General features: G+C 36.5%; 1 protein-coding gene across 8 annotated transcripts in view; it reads left to right on the top strand.

Annotated features, from left to right (window-relative positions):
• Positions 1–9,594, top strand: part of DST (dystonin) — a 408,501-nt gene extending 398,907 nt beyond the window's left edge. For 5 of the 8 annotated variants that reach the window (XM_012720777.1, XM_012720771.1, XM_012720765.1 and 2 more), the window contains 6 exons: positions 1,744–1,861; positions 2,973–3,044; positions 3,965–4,164; positions 4,571–4,681; positions 7,409–7,532; positions 8,341–9,594. In XM_012720777.1, the coding sequence (XP_012576231.1) occupies positions 1,744–1,861; positions 2,973–3,044; positions 3,965–4,164; positions 4,571–4,681; positions 7,409–7,532; positions 8,341–8,603 (888 nt within the window). In that variant the 3' untranslated portion in view covers positions 8,604–9,594. The remainder of the gene's footprint in view (positions 1–1,743; positions 1,862–2,972; positions 3,045–3,964; positions 4,165–4,570; positions 4,682–7,408; positions 7,533–8,340) is intronic. The other 3 variants (XM_004673588.2, XM_004673589.1, XM_012720791.1) reach the window with 2 other exon arrangements.
• The last annotated feature ends 6,545 nt before the right edge of the window (positions 9,595–16,139 follow it).

Genomic DNA, 16,139 nt, shown 5'->3' with positions numbered 1-16,139 from the left:
TATTTTGAAAAAATGTTTATAAAACTTATATCATAGCACATAAAAAAGTTACTTTTCAATTCTTGTTATTTTCTGAATTAGCAATTACGACAGCATCTTTTATTTGTGTAAGGATGAACAAGTCACTTTAAGAGACTTTAGTCACTGAAAGTACTGCATTAGTCTATTTTTTTTCTTACCTTGCATTTGGCTTTTGAGAAAACTTAGGGAATTCTGAAGGACAGTGTTAGCTGTTTAATAAATACCTTCTCAAGATATAATCATTCATTTTTGTTATTAAAATTAAAATATGTCCATAAGCTAGTTATTTCTTCGAAACTTGCTTTGAACATAATTTGGAATGAAAACTTACTGATCTAATTATCTGGTTCCTTAAGGGTAATTTTCTTTAATCCCCTTCTTTCCCTTTGCTTATTAGCAGCACCAAATTTATTCTAACAAATATATATATATATATAATTTTTAATTTTAATTTACATTTCAGGAATAGATTCAATTATAGAAAAGTTTAGGTCTCAAGTCTTAAAAATAGACTTAGAAATAGTGATTCTAGAAAGTTTGATGTAAAATGTATGAGTTGCTGCTTGTGCATTTTACAAGCTTTCCAGGTTTTTCTTAGTTTCAGGATTTGGAATAATTGGCTCTGTTTTAGAGTTTTCTTCCTGAAACTCGGTGTTAAATAAAGCTCATGGAAAAATTCCACATTATTTAATTTTAAAATTGTTTATTATGAGCCTACACAAATAGTCAAAGTCATGATTGTACCTTACTTGCTGTAGAAAGAAGCTATTTATGTTTTATTGGCTGTTCATTTTGCCTTGGTATCTCCTGGGTTTGCAACTATGAATTGCAATATGGTGGGTTTTTAAAGTTGGACATGAGCCTTTTAGAAATGTTTTAAAACTGTAAAATCATTTCTCATGGGCTTTCGTAATATATATCTTATGATCAGAATCTACCTATAGTCTAGACATTTACTCAAGACTTGCAGAAATTGTAGCATATCCAAGTGACTGGAGATCCATTGAAAGGGCAAGAATAAAGGTAATTGTTAATTAGTGTCAGCCATCTGCTTTGAGAAAAAAGACCTTTAAAATTGAAAAGATCATTGTATTATATCAGTGACTATTTTAGTATTACAGTAATCTAAACTGACACATAACCCAGCCTTTAGTAAATTGTCCTACTAGATCATCGAGGCACCAAAAATTTTAGTTGACTGAAATTTTTATTGTCCTTTTGCCACTTGTTTCTCTGTGTCAGAAGTGCTGTTAGAAAAAAAACAAAGTGAATTTTGAAGATTTCTCCCACAGATTACAGTGGAAATAGTTTTAAACATGAGAGGAAGTTTTAATGAAGAGGAATGTGTAATTAGTTTTCTTTAAAATCCTCTGGGCAAGCGAGTCAGTGTTTATTTTCATGACTTTCATTTCTAGAACCATTTTTCAGTCATGGCCCTCATAATGATTCTGTCATAAGAAAGAAATAATTTTTAAAGAAAGATTCAGTATTGTACTTGATAACCTGTGTTATCTTTTTTCATACTGTTTCCTTTGGGCTAAATCAGCATGCAGCTGTCTAACGCAGATCATTGCAAACCCTTCTTTCTGAGATTTTTACTAATCGCTGTGAACTAAGCAAAAAATTAAAGTTGGTCGCTTAACTACTGCAGAACTGTACATCGTCCTTCAGCTTAGAATTACTACTGACAATTAGAGGGTCTTTCTTTCTTCATCTTCACAGTTTGGAGACTCCCAGCAACTGCGACTTGTTCGAATCCTGCGCAGCACTGTGATGGTTCGCGTTGGTGGTGGATGGATGGCCCTTGATGAGTTCTTAGTGAAAAATGATCCTTGCAGGGGTAAGGAGATGTTTATGTCAGGATAACACCATGAGAATATAGCAGTGCTGCATTATTACCCAGCATCAAAAACATACCGGTTATGATTTTAGTCATTTATTACAACAGTGAAGGTTCCACTTTGGTCTTTGTCAGCCTGAAGCTCCCAAAGAACCTGTGCAGTCATGTAAATCATGTTTTCATTTTTTTTTTCACTTCTTCTGGATAAATATGAGACTTGTAATCAGGACATCTAGGTTAGATTTTCTTTATGAGATGTCCCATCTGCAGTTTTCAAAAGGAAGAATGATACCAACCAGGAAATGTATTTTAGAAGTCCTTAAATAGCAAAGTAAGAGGAAAGAAAATGAAGACAATGAAGATTGAGGGTAATAAATAGCCAAGGTTTAAAGGTGAGAATTTTATATTAGGTGGAGGTAAGGAAAACAGTACATAAGAATTGGGGAAAGAAAAAAAAAAACAACGGCTAGCTTGACTCTTATTTTCGAGTTACAGATTAGAGAAATAAATATATAATACTACAGCTCTCTTCCTCTTTGCCATTCATCTAACAATATCCTTGGTTAGTTAGCTTTTTAATTTTCCTTGTTTTTCAGAACCTAGAGAAAATATCAGTTTTGAATTATTTCTTTGGTTCTTCTTACAATGATTTGCAGAGTCAGGTCCAATTTCTCCTTGAAAAAACAATAACCTTTTTGTGTGTATGTGTGTGTGATTTTTCTTAAATCTGTTAGCTCATTTTAATCTTACTAAATAAGTGCAGCAAATGCTCGAAAAGGAGGATGTGAGCAAAGCTACCCTTTCTTTTATATTTTGAAAATTATACAACCTAACGTCATGCAGCACTGTTTATAGGGAAAATTAGAACATATACTGTTCTGTTGGTTTACTTAGGAAAGCTAGCAAGAATTTAGTGACAAGGTCCTCCAAGTACATTTTACTTTTTAAGTCCAACCATTGAATGCTTCTTGCCCTGATGCAACTTTTCTTCTAAATTATGTGCCAGACGCCGGACCTGAGCAAGCTTTGCGTATTCAATTACTGTACTTTGTTTCTTCTCCTGCTAACAGTATTCTTTAATGTGATTGGTATCCTGTGTCATTTTTTCTAGTTCATCATCATGGGAGTAAAATGTTACGTTCGGAATCAAACTCTTCAATTACCACTACTCAGCCTACTATAGGTTGGCAACCCCTCTCTGCCTCTGCCCTCCTTTTCTCTTTCCTACTTTTACATTCTTGCTTTACTCTTTTGTTTTAAAATAACACGCTTCATCTGTTGGGTATGGCTTAACTCATGTCCAGCTCAGCTGGTGCTTCCAAATTTTAATTTTGAAAGTTTGACACATTTTTGGTGTGCTACAAATGCAGGTATCACAGAAGTGATCAAGCACATGCTAACACGTTGCTCATCGAGTTCTCATGGTGTGTTCTCCGTGTGCATATGTGTTTGTATGAGTGCTGCATCACAATGACCTCATGGATCCTTGGGTCTGGTGTTCGTTATTGCATGTTGGTAAAATAGTTTTTCAAGGCTTAAAATAAAAATGCTAGCTGCCTCATTTAAGTGAAAAACCTGAATGTTTATATGTTGTCATCATGATTAACAAGCCATCTCTCGTTCTGTATGATTCTATTGTTTAATGAATCCCAATGTTACAGTACTGGCAGTTCTTCTTACCTCAGTAGTACATGCAAGAGACACAGTCCCTGCCCTACTGGCTTGTCTTCTCAGTGTGGAGAAAAGGGTGACGAAACCATGTGGGCATTGGTAGCTGGTGGATTAACAATATTTTAGCATGAGCTTTCCATTTTCATGCTGACTCTTTCTGTAATGGTGATTATTCTCGCTGGTGTCTAGTGTTAGAATAAGCATACTTTTTTTTTTCTTTCCCAAACTCACTTGTTTCCTAAAGGAATGCATTGTAAAGAAATGCATTTAACTTTTTTGTTATGCTGAGTTGGAGTTGGCATGGCAAAAAGATGTTCTTGAAATCCTCGGCGTGATCTCTGGTGCCAAGTGGTGGTTCTTCCTATAAACTACTGACTGGCTCTTTTCTTCCCTTCCTCTTTTGTTTGTGTGTGTTGGTGTTACTCGATCCAGCTAAAGGAAGGACAAATATGGAACTGCGTGAGAAGTTCATTTTAGCAGATGGTGCCAGTCAGGGTATGGCAGCTTTCCGACCCCGGGGCCGAAGATCCCGGCCTTCATCGAGAGGTGCTTCACCAAATCGATCAACTTCTGTGTCCAGCCAGGCTGGCCAGGTGGCCTCCCCACAGGTCCCTGCCACCAGCACGCCCAAGGTAGGTCTGGGACATGAAATGTTTTCCTTCTCCCTTACACTCTGTATCTTGAGTATACTTCAAGTTTTAGGACCTTAGACTTTGTAGGATTAGCTTTCTCCATTTGTGTCCTTTCTCATAGTAAGACACATGAAGGACTTTTTTCCCTTTTTCCATATAGGCTTTTGCCTAGTGGCCCATCTAGAAGCTGTTTAGGAGCTTTGGTTACTTTTCAGATTGGTTTATCTTTTTAAATCTTCAGTCATTTTTGTTTTGATATGTATGATTTGCCATCAAATCTTTCCACTTATTTTTTTATTATTATCATTTTTAGTATAAAATGTGACTATGCTATAAACAGTCTCTTTCTTTGGCTTTGTGTGTTATCTGCTGTCCTTTACATTTGATTTGCCATTGTTCCATACAGATTCTCCATCCTTTAACACGCAATTATGGTAAACCATGGTTGACAAACAGCAAAATGTCAACTCCTTGTAAACCAGCAGAGAGCTCAGACTTTTCCGTGCCATCTGCAGAGGTATTGTAAGGCCCCAGATTCCAGTCTAACAGTTTTCTCTAATTAAAACTTCACCCACTAACATTGCTTCACCTCCCCTTTAATAGATGTGATTTTGATAATACTACATCTTTTTTATACATGATTATAAAATAAAGATCAACACAGCAGTTCTTGAAAACACAAAGTGTGAGGGGTCAGTAGAAAAAGACAGCTCACAGCACCTTAAGCAATGTCAGCTTGACACCTGCTGTCTGGACCTCTTGTGGTTTCTTGGTTTGTTTTTTGGTTTTCTTACTCCTACTGAATTCTTTTTCTTTCTCTTGAGAAAGTTCGTGTAGGAGATCATATCCAGACTTAAGTAATTGCTTCTAAAACTGATGGTACAGTCTTACTTCTTGATATAATTTGGTCAGGAAATGCAGTGCACTTGCTTTCGATGACAGTGAGGCAGTATCGTTTGCAAGCAAATCACTTAAATTAAAATAATGTTTATTGACTGTTCACTATGGGCAAGGACTTTCTGAATGTCTTTTACATGTATTTCCGACCAAGAACAATGGGTGAGTGAATGAGGTATAATCCTTTAATTATCAGGCAGGGGGTTACAGACCAGGCAGGGGGGCCTAATTATACAAAAAGGTATCTGTCATTTCAGAAAGTATGTACCTTGATTAGGTTTTAGTGTTTATTAATACTCAGATATGCTCTAGCTTTTTTACTATGGCATGTTTTGGGGGAGGAGATAATATTTAGATGATAGAAATTTCACCAATATCAACTCATATATCAGATGTTTACAGTCAGTTGAAAGTTAACCATTAAGAATTTTAAAGGAACTCTGTAAATGACAAGCGTTAAGCACCAAATAGTCACATATTTGATTAGAATCTCAATAATTAGTGGAGGAAATCCTTAAATAACTTTCCATGTGATGAAGGATGTATATCATGTTAAAAACTAGGGCTCTTTTATGAAAGTACTGTATACTTTTAAAAAGCCACTTACGGTTTTCAAAGCATGTCATTATCTATTATTTAATCTTCATATCAATAATTGGAGGTGGGCAGAGAAAAATTTATTATCCTCGTGATTCAGATGGGAATAATGAAAGTACCTTGCTGAAAGTGGGAGAATTGCACAGAAACAGCACATTCTTCAACTTTTCCTCAATCTCTCAGTCCCTCCTTTCCATTACCCTCCTCACATATGTTAGTATCACATATCACACCTAGAAATGTCTGTCACATATGATGGAACTGTGATAGCAAAAACTGAGAAAGGTTTATGAGCCTCAAACAACATGTGTTATAAGTATTGAGGGCTATGCTGTTGTGTTAGGTCAAATTTTTTAAAAGTGGAGACTTGCCTAAATTACAGTCTGTACATATTATTTTGACAAATACAAGACTACATTTCATATCAAATAGCTTTATCAAATAAAAGCCAAGCAGTCAAACAAACAACAGTATACTTCTATGAGTCACTTAAGAGTACTAAGTATAGCGTTTGACTGTAAGATCAAAACAATTAAGACATTCTGAGGAGAATGATTTTGCCCTTTTAGTGTAATGAATTCTACAGTATAGATTAATATATTTCATAATTTGTGGTTCTCTCTTGCCGATTGTTGAGATTCTTTTTAAGTTAGGAATTTAACTAGACCAGAGTTGTCAGGTCTTAAGCTCAAATCACTGTCCTCCCCAGGCCCTTGATTTTTCATATTTGTAAAAGGGTTTAATTAGGTAAGTGTGAGGCTTGATTGTGGTTATGTATGTGAAGATGATTTGAAAAATTCATGTGTAAATTCTATATTTAAATATATGTGTATAGAATATTTAATTAAATTATTAATATTATATTGATATACTAAACTATAACTGGTATATAAAAATATCTTTATATCCTTTATTGATCATTTAAATCTATTTATAAAGGAAAAGTTCATTTCAGAGAACTCACATGTAATATGTACAGATTGATCTCCTCCAAAGGCCTCCCTGAGTTCATTGACATCCATTACACTCCTCAGAGATCTGTTTATACTTTTAACTTTGGGACAATGTCAAAATGTTGTAGTGACCTGGGGAAAATGCAGTTTTAGACTCAAAATTTCATTGTTGTGATTGCTTTAGACATTCTGTGAACTCCGATATGAATATTAAAACTATTTTCACCAAATATTGCCTATGTTTTGTGAATGTAAGGGTCATAGGAGATAGAGGCAAGAAGTGAAATGACATGGTGTACAAAATTATAAAATGGCATTCTTTTTTATTTTTAAGTTAAGAATTGATTGCTGTGGAGGCATTACTTTCTGTTATATTTCTGGGTGTTCGTTTCTGTCTAGTTCTCTAGAAACTGCAGAATATCCAAAAGCAATTTTCAGATCCCCTCTTCGCTTGTCAGTGGCCACGTCTTTTTCATTGCTCACTTTCTTAACTCTAATGATCACTGATGATCTGAAGGATACTAATGTACTCACAGTATGTCTGTTTCCTCACACCATCATTTGGGTATCTTCATCTTTATACTTTCTTCTCTATTTTGAATCATTTTCTTTAGAGTTTCTCTTTGAATGCAGGGAGGAATGAAAACTTTAGTGGAGGAAAGCAGGTGATACTCCCATACCCCATGTGACCCCACACTCCCAAGAGGTCTGGTTCGTCATGTCTGTGAATTGATGTTGGTGGAATATCATGGTACAGGAGCAATATCTTGAGCTGTCTTTTCTCTGATTAAATTCAGGGAACGCCAATACAAGGAAGCAAGCTTCGACTTCCAGGATATTTATCAGGGAAAGGCTTCCACTCTGGTGATGACAGTGGCCTGATAACCACTGCAGCCACCAGAGTCCGAACTCAATTTGCTGGTGAGTGTGATGCACTTCTTTCTTCAATGACTTCTGCAGTATGATCTAACAATTAAAGTAACTTTTCTTCGTAATTGGGGTAGAAATTACAAATTGAAGCTGCTGTCTATTTTTGAAATGACTGTAATTCTTCCAGAAATCGTAGGAAGTAGAGTCATGGGAATAAGTGAGTACAAAATTCCTCTTGGAATTACCAAAGAAAGATGAAAGAATGATTATAGAACACAATAAAATCTACAGTAACATCCTACCTCTTCAATCTGGAAATCCTTGGGTTTTCTGCCCACTTAGAAATTGCACTGAATTCTATTGTGGGTAATGGGAAAAACCAGCCACATTGCACTATCATTACACCAGTGCTTCTCACATTTCTTCAAAAGATAGTGAGCTCAGCCCCTGAACTCAGCAAATATGAAGCTTCTTTCAAGTTTCAAATCTTATCTTTTATGTTTCTATGTGCTTTGAATTACTCTGTCTCAGGCAAAACTTCTATCTTGGAGTTGCTCTCTGCACTACATACAACACTGGGAACACAGGGCTAAACTTTGGAAAGCATAATTTTAAGTCACTGGCATATTTCTATGTCTCTCTGCAGTAAATGGATCCTAATAGGAGCCCTTTAGGGTATGCCTAAACCTACCCTTTGTTTAAAATCTAGCTTATAGAGAGACTACCTCCGCTTGTACCATGGCGAACCCTCCGGTATTTTCATGGTGCCTTTTGGGTATGAAGAAAATGAGATTAAAATTGGCATTAGGTTGTATGGACCTGATACTAAGGGTGACCCCTCTCTGCCCTATCCCCTCAGATTCCAAGAAGACACCCAGCCGACCAGGAAGCCGAGCCGGAAGCAAAGCTGGTAGCAGGGCCAGCAGCCGCCGAGGCAGTGATGCGTCAGACTTTGACATTTCAGAAATCCAGTCTGTGTGCTCAGATGTGGAGACTGTCCCCCCAACACACAGACCTACACCCCGAGCAGGTTCTCGGCCAACCACAGCCAAGCCTTCCAAAATACCCACACCCCAGAGGAAATCACCTGCCAGCAAATTGGACAAGTCCTCAAAGAGATAGTGCGATGGGTCCACTATACTCTTCCTTGAGCATTTATTATTTAAGTTTGAAAACTGTAAGATATGATGTAGAAATTATTGTGAAATATTGCAAGAGGTGAGTTTAAAATTCTGCAGATGGCCTTATCTGTGTATTTGTCTTTTGATTTTATCTGTAAAAACTTTTTGGTCAGATATTCTGGGGTTAGAGTCACATCATATGTGAGGGGGAGAAAAAGCATTTAACACGCACTAACATTTTTGCACCGAGAGGTATGGAACACACACTAAAAGCAGTCACTGTTTCTCCAGGTAAGTCCCCATCTTTCAGTACAGCCACAGCATGGCATCCACGGCTGATGCTAGGATACCTGCTGACATGTTCTCGTTTTTGCAGAAACTCTATAAGCAACCGAAGATGGGGATATACTTCAGGTTGATTTCAATGTAAGCTAAAAGGTGCAATGCAGAAAAACAGACACAGTTTTTTAAGCAGTATCTGACAGAGAACTCAAAGGAAGTTACTTTAGACACTTGCCAGTGCTCTAATATTCAAGAACCTTGCAGCATATCCGTGCCATTGCTATACATAAGCCAGAGGCATCTGGGATATTAGACCTATTATACTGTAAGAACATAATTAAAAAGTGCATTCTTATAAATGTGAGGTTTTCTTTTGCTTGAGTGGACAGTAGCACCTGTATCATTGAACTCATTTTGTATCAAAGCAAGCTTGCTTGCAGAAAGCTATGAAATAAAACACGTCCCTTAACTACGTTGCAATGGAATTAAGTTTTTTTCCCTAGGGAAAATCAGTGTATTTTTTTATGAGCAATAGCAATTTGGAGTGACCAAAAGATACTTAAAAATGGGTTTATTTTGATTTCTCATCTGAAATAATTATGTTCTGGTATTATATCTATATTTAATACATATATACATTTTAATTTATTATGTATACTCACATACTATAGAAAGATTAGTATGCATTTAATAAAACATATTCACTTGAACATATGGAATATCTGATTCTTTAAACTTTTTCTGTTGTTTTATTGTTTTAAATAAAGAATACAAGTATGTTATGTTTTTATTAATAGTGTGACAGGCTCAGTTTGGAGTGGGGGGGAGACATCAAAATACATAATAAAAATGTTAGCCACTCATTCTACAAATATTTTTAATAAATACCAATCATGTGCCAGTCATTATCAGTGACCCTGAATCTAAAGGGTCCCCAACCCTTATATTCATAAAGTAAACAGATAATCAACAAATCTCTGGGAAAATAAAAACAAAAAAACCAAAAACCAAAAAAAACAACCCACAAACTGCAATGTTCAACCGATCACTGAATTTATGTAGGTCATATAATGGTACTCTTCTGTCCTGTGCATTTATAAAAATCAGGTTTCATGTGACAACGTAAGATCTAGAACTTGATTTGAGTTTTCCGATTCTAAGCTTAATGTTAATTCTACCGCACTGAATGCTCATAGAGGAAAAACAAATCAGAATTTTCCTGAATATAAAAATGGCATGAAATACAATTAGAAGGATGACAGATTGTTACTTTGGAACTGGCGGATTCGCAGCTTTGTGCATGATTTTGTGAATGTGCATCTGCTAAGGACGTTAGTAGAAACAGGGTTCAAGGTTTTGGATATTTTTTTCCATTAAGTCTTTCTCATGAAGGCTTTCTCAAGAGTTTCCACCAACACAAATTTGGTGCCATTTTTTCTCAAAGTATGGGTCTCAGATGGGATCCCCTGATGGAATGGGTAATTCTAACCCGTGAGATCACGTTATAATTGAAGCATTTGATTATAAACTTGAAATTTCACTTGTTATCTGAGAAGGCAATTTAAATTGTTTTTATTCCTTTGGTGCTTTCCATATGATCACATTTCTACTTCAAAGACAGACTTAAGGGAATGATTTTATCTCTTTCTGTTTGAATGCCACTCCTGTTAATGGGTAAGGGAATTTGCTTTCTGTAGACATAAAACAAACTTTTGGAAAAAGATAAGTGGTTAGAAATATTTCAGAGAAGTCTTACCACTGATTCCCTCTCTGGGGAATTTCTCCAGTTTAACATGATGCATACAATTTGTTCTTCTTGAACTAATCCTAGAATCTAGCACCTCAGGGAGACTTTTGAGTAGTCCTCCTGTAAGTTTCAGTGAATATGACATCTCTATCTACTCACAACCCTTCTAGTCTCTTCTTTCCCTCTCTTCCCCCTCCCTTCTTCCCCACTTTCCTTCCCTCCTCCTTTTCTTCCTTCTGCCTTCCTCCTCTATCCATGTTTTCACTCTTCCTGCCTCAAAAAAGAGTAATATTGGAATATGCCTCAGCTCTAAATATCATTGTAAAAATTGGCTCTTAAATACTGGGGGAACAGAATCATGGAGTTGATTTTTCTGTCTTAAAAATCAAAACTACTAATTCTCTTGTCCTATCTTCTTTTGAAAAATGGAGCATTCTCTTGGATTTCAGTGAGGAGGTAGGCCTAGAGAAATCTGAGATCTCATTCCTGTTAGCTACTTGGGGATGACCTGTAAATATGTAAGGGAAGAGAAGGCTGAAAAATAATCCTATTTCCTCTTTTTAGGGGATTAATGTGAACATTACATATTTGTAAAAAGGCAAATTATAATGAGGTACAATTATCTACTACTTGTAGACAAGGTACTTAAAAATGCATGGTGTTATTTGTACCCGTTTGTATCAAATGGGTGGTTTTATTTGTACCCAAAAGTACATTTGCAAATGTCAACATTTCTGTTTTGTCTGATGACATAGCACCTGGCCTTCAGCTTTCTCTTGGAGGGAGGCCTCACAAAGAAGTCAAGGGCATTTTAACGTTGTCATTTCATTCTTTAGTAACTTACCATTATTTAAGTTAAGGATTGATGTTATAATTACCAAAATCTACTTAGAAGTCATTAGAGTCATAGATAAGATATTTGTAGAAGATAACATTTATATGATTATCTTAAATATCAAACTTAACCCACCAAATTTGCAACTTTGGTTGATTTTATTTAATTTCAGTATCTGTGGAGAGGATTATATAGTTAGGATGGTCTAGTAGGGGGTTTTGCTTTTTTGCTCTTGATTATGCTGTATTAAATTAATTACTATAGTGCTAAATATGCTCAAAAAATTTTCTGTTAATTTACCCACACTTAAATTTTATAGCATTATTAGAAATTAAAGACATAGGAGATGAAAATAAGATGGTACTTAAGAAGTTTTTCCAAAACTTATCCTCAAATAGAAACAAGACAATTTTTGAAACTGTTACTAATCTTAAAGTACAAGCTACTTGTACCCCAGAGCAAAGACAGGGAAATGTAATTTCTGTAGCCTTAGAATCTAACTTCAATGGCAGTGGACTCCAAACTTTGTTGGCGTCCCTCCATCAGTAAAAACTTGAGCAACTGCTTACAACATATGTGTATTGATTTCTTCTAAAATATTTGCACATACTTTATCTTGTGGAATTAGAATTAGTCACCACTATGTGAACAAAAAGAAAATTTAACCCAAAAGAAGAGTAGTCTGGTGGGAAAGGGTCCTAGCCAACTGTGTTTTCCCTCTATATCCCTACCCCACTCTGCCTCCCCCCCACCCCCAGCCAATATAGTTAGGGTTTCTCAGTTAAAAAAAAAAAAAGTCACATTAAAATGGCAAGCATAGTAGAGTAATAAAGCATGTATTTTGATAATTTATTAACAGAAATAAGCACATTTTGTCCAAACAAAGATTGTCTCTCAAGTCCAGAAATGTGGTCTGACACTTAAAACAACAAAACAGGTTAGAGTGCAAATGGGCATCAGAATGACTGAATTGATAGATGGAGAAGGCAGGGAAGATAACTGTCTGCAAATACAGTGAAAGGACTGATGGGAGGGAAGACTAGGTCTTTTCTACATATTTTGAGAATTTTATGGTAAAGCATCATCTATATTAAGCTATATAGAATAAGATCCCTGACCTGTAATTATCTGCATTGAAAACAAACCTATCAAGTAAGCAACTAATTAAGAGCACTAAATCTCAGATGTGATCATTTATAGGCAGTAAGAATGGAGGAACTCCCAAGAGTTAACTGGCTGGTCAGGGTAAATATTGCATTCAAATTTTTTTTCTGAGGGGATCTCACATTTGGAGTACATGCATTTAAAAAAACAAAACAGCAACAACAACAAAAAAAACTTTATGAAGCAGGGGAAATAAGTTTGGCAACAAATAAAGCATACCCCAATGGACCTTTTGTTCTTGTAAACACATCTCAGTGTGGTTTGACATTTGGCTTGCACCAGTGAAGTACTTCATTTTTCAGAGGAGCTGTTTCATAGTGTTCTTTAGAAAACTGGAGTGTACAAAACACCTCAAGCACAGGCAGTGTTTTGTGGACATTGGATTAAATTTTATCAAACAGGTTTTATGTATAATGAAGTAATATTACCTTGAGTTTCTTGCAACAGTCATGAGTCACGATCCTGTGAGTTATTATTAAATAATAAACAATTACTAGTGCTTTTCATATATCAGGTGTCTGGGTAGAGCTGTTTTTGTTATTTCCAGTCAAAAGAATACTGCAGCCACTGGGAGAGTTGCACTATTTCCTTAATCCCTCACATATAGACTGTTGACCGGGAGGGAAAGAATGAATGGAATCAGGATTCTAGCAGGTCTGTGTGTGCTAAGAACCTATTCTTAATTCTCCTCCAACACTTTGAGAGAGCCGTCATCCTAAATTGCTGGTAAGGAATTTGATAAAACCAAGCCTCTGAAAGTCACAGCCGAAGTCACTCGGAGTTTGTGTTATAGTGCAGCTGGCAGATCTCAAACCCTGTGGTCTTTGTGTGAAGAGTTGGTTTTTAGATTTCCTTCTTGTTTCTGGCCTGCATCTTACTGATTGATTTCTAGCCTTATCTGTCCCTAATTTGAGTGCTTTAGGAACAAAATACCTAAAATGTTTACCTTTCTATCCTATTATCCTGCCCCCCCCAAGAAAAAGCAAAATAAAGCATAAATTTTAAAAATAGAATTCACCTACTTTATGCAATCATTACTTATCCGAGAACTACAATGGGAGAGGAAATATAAAGGGAAAGGTGGAAAGATTTAAAATACCAATTCAAAAATAAGAAATATGGGTGTTTGGCATTGTAATATAGATTCAAAATTCACAAATGATTTATGCACAGCTTTGCAGGAAGTCTTTGGCTTTGGAGGCTAATATGTAAACACTGTTTAGGATTAGATTGAATTATGGATCCAGATGGGTAGAGGAGTCCATCTTCTGTGCCAAGATTCTTGGCTTATAATTGCCTTTTAACTCTTTGCTATGCAGTTGTTGGGTTGTTTAAAATCAAAGATGGATGGCTTTTGCAGTGAAGTGTTTTTCCCTTACTTCCATACAGAAATGTGTTACACTCTTAAATATATGGCTGTAAACGCCAGATGTGTACTTACCAGCAGGTTTATGGAGAAATATTAGGGAATATCAATACCTGCTTTTAGGACCCATTCTACAACATATCTTTTAAAATGCAAAATAAGCTTTATCTATTTACTGCAAAAACTTACTGTTAGCTTCACTGAATGGCCTCTCTGTGAGGTAGATGCACTAGAATGATTATCATTGTGCTTACCCATCTTGTCTGTTAACTGACCTGAATGATGGTTGTCAAACAATTGCTGGTATGAAATAGCCCCTTCACTCCCACGTGACTCACACAGTAGAAGTCTCTTCAGTTTTTCAATCTAAGTTTCTTTAATTGTCTAATTGTTAAGGGGAAGGATATCCTAGAGGAACTGTGCAGTTTTGTGTTCTCCACCCCCTACTCCAGCTTTCTGGACTCTACCCCCTACTCCATTGATTGGAAACTACAACTCCCAGCAGTACCAGGGAGAGGGCTGTGAGGATCCAAGGGTGGAGCTAATTAGGCATTCTGGGACTTTGGGGGATAAATAGGGTGCCATTTGCTATGGTTCTCTCGCTTTGGAAATGGTTCTCACGCTTTGGAAATGGTTCTCAGGACCGTGTGACTGGGGGCTTTCAGTTAGTTGTTACCAGAGTTCCAAGTCAGCCGACTGTTAAGATATTCCAGTTACTTTGTATCTCTCTCTTTCCCTGGGCTATTTCCTTTTCTTTCCCCCTTTTGTAAATAAACCCATTATTGACCCTTTTGTGTGTGTCTGCAGTACATCTGAATTTTAAGTGCTTGGGTGAGGCCCCACAGACAGGCAGCCCAGTTCACACCTGTGTGCCCTGTAACAATTTTTGGCACCCAACGTGGGGCCTGCATAATTTATCCCCGTGGTTGACCAGCCCAAGTATCTTGCGTTGGATTTCCAGTGGGTGCTTTTCCAGTGGGTGCTTAACATCTTTGTTACTGGCAGTAAAGAGTCCTCTCTCCTAGTTTCTAAACTAGAAAACATTTGAAAACAAAGTGCAAAAACAATCTAGACAAGCTAGACTGACAATCTACCAAAAAAGCTAAAATTGAGTAAGTTTTACAAAGTTTGGATCGGTAAACCAAATGCAGGATAGAAGAAATTTGTCCAAGGCACATAAAATAAAAATAAAGTGGTTGGAATGGGAAGCTCAGTAGAAGTAAGATGATAATATGTCATATGACATGAAGATGCATTAATAGAAATACAGTGCTCCGCCAAGAGGGAGGTAAAAATACCTGCTCTATTGTGGAACCTCTGATATGAGCAGCAGCAGAATCCACAGGTGAAGAACAAGGGGGCAGCTCAGAGCCATACTGGAAATGGAATTAATAATGTAGAAGAGTAAGATTTTACATTATATGTTAAAATGACTGCTGATTAATTACTTCAGGGACTCATTTTTCTCAAGAGTATCTACAGTTTTGACTACTGCTTATTTTAATTATAATAGGTCAGAGCTTAAAAGATACTTGCCACAATTTTGATGGAAATTTTCACTTAAAACTTTAAGTGGACTAATAAAAATTATTTCCTATAACAGCATAATCACAAATTACAGTTATTATAGCTGAGAAAATAATGGTCATATCTGTGATTCTGTACTTTGAAGACACAGACTTGGGAGGGGGAACTACGATGACGACCAGAAGTCATCAGGATTATCAGCGAATAAACCTTCCCTCACCATTTCTCTGTTCCACTTCATCATCTAAAAAAGGTGAAACCGCCAAATTGGTATTTTACCCTTGTGAAAAGACTTCGGATATCGTTAACATTTGTCAAAATTAAAAAAAAATAAAATAAAAAGGGAGGACGTTATCTTTGATATTAGAAATTTTATTAACCATAATGGTTTCCTTATGAGGCGGGTAGTGCAGGTATTCCATTCTTTTAAAAAACTTGCATTACACTGGTTGGCTTCTACGAAGCTACACTGGTTGGCTTCTATACAGGTACCTGGTTTTGTTGACCAAAGACAAGTCTGAAACGCACTTCTGCTTTTAGACCGTAAGTCAAAGCGGAACATGCCCTTTGCGGCTCACTGTGCAGGGGTCTGAAGGCGCAGGCGTCGGAAGGCGCC

Source organism: Condylura cristata, unplaced genomic scaffold (assembly GCF_000260355.1).
Source record: "Condylura cristata isolate star-nosed mole 26May11 unplaced genomic scaffold, ConCri1.0 scaffold00001, whole genome shotgun sequence".
NCBI lineage: Eukaryota > Metazoa > Chordata > Mammalia > Eulipotyphla > Talpidae > Condylura > Condylura cristata.
Note: the sequence above shows the minus strand (reverse complement) of the source record. Positions and strands in the feature narration are given on the sequence as shown.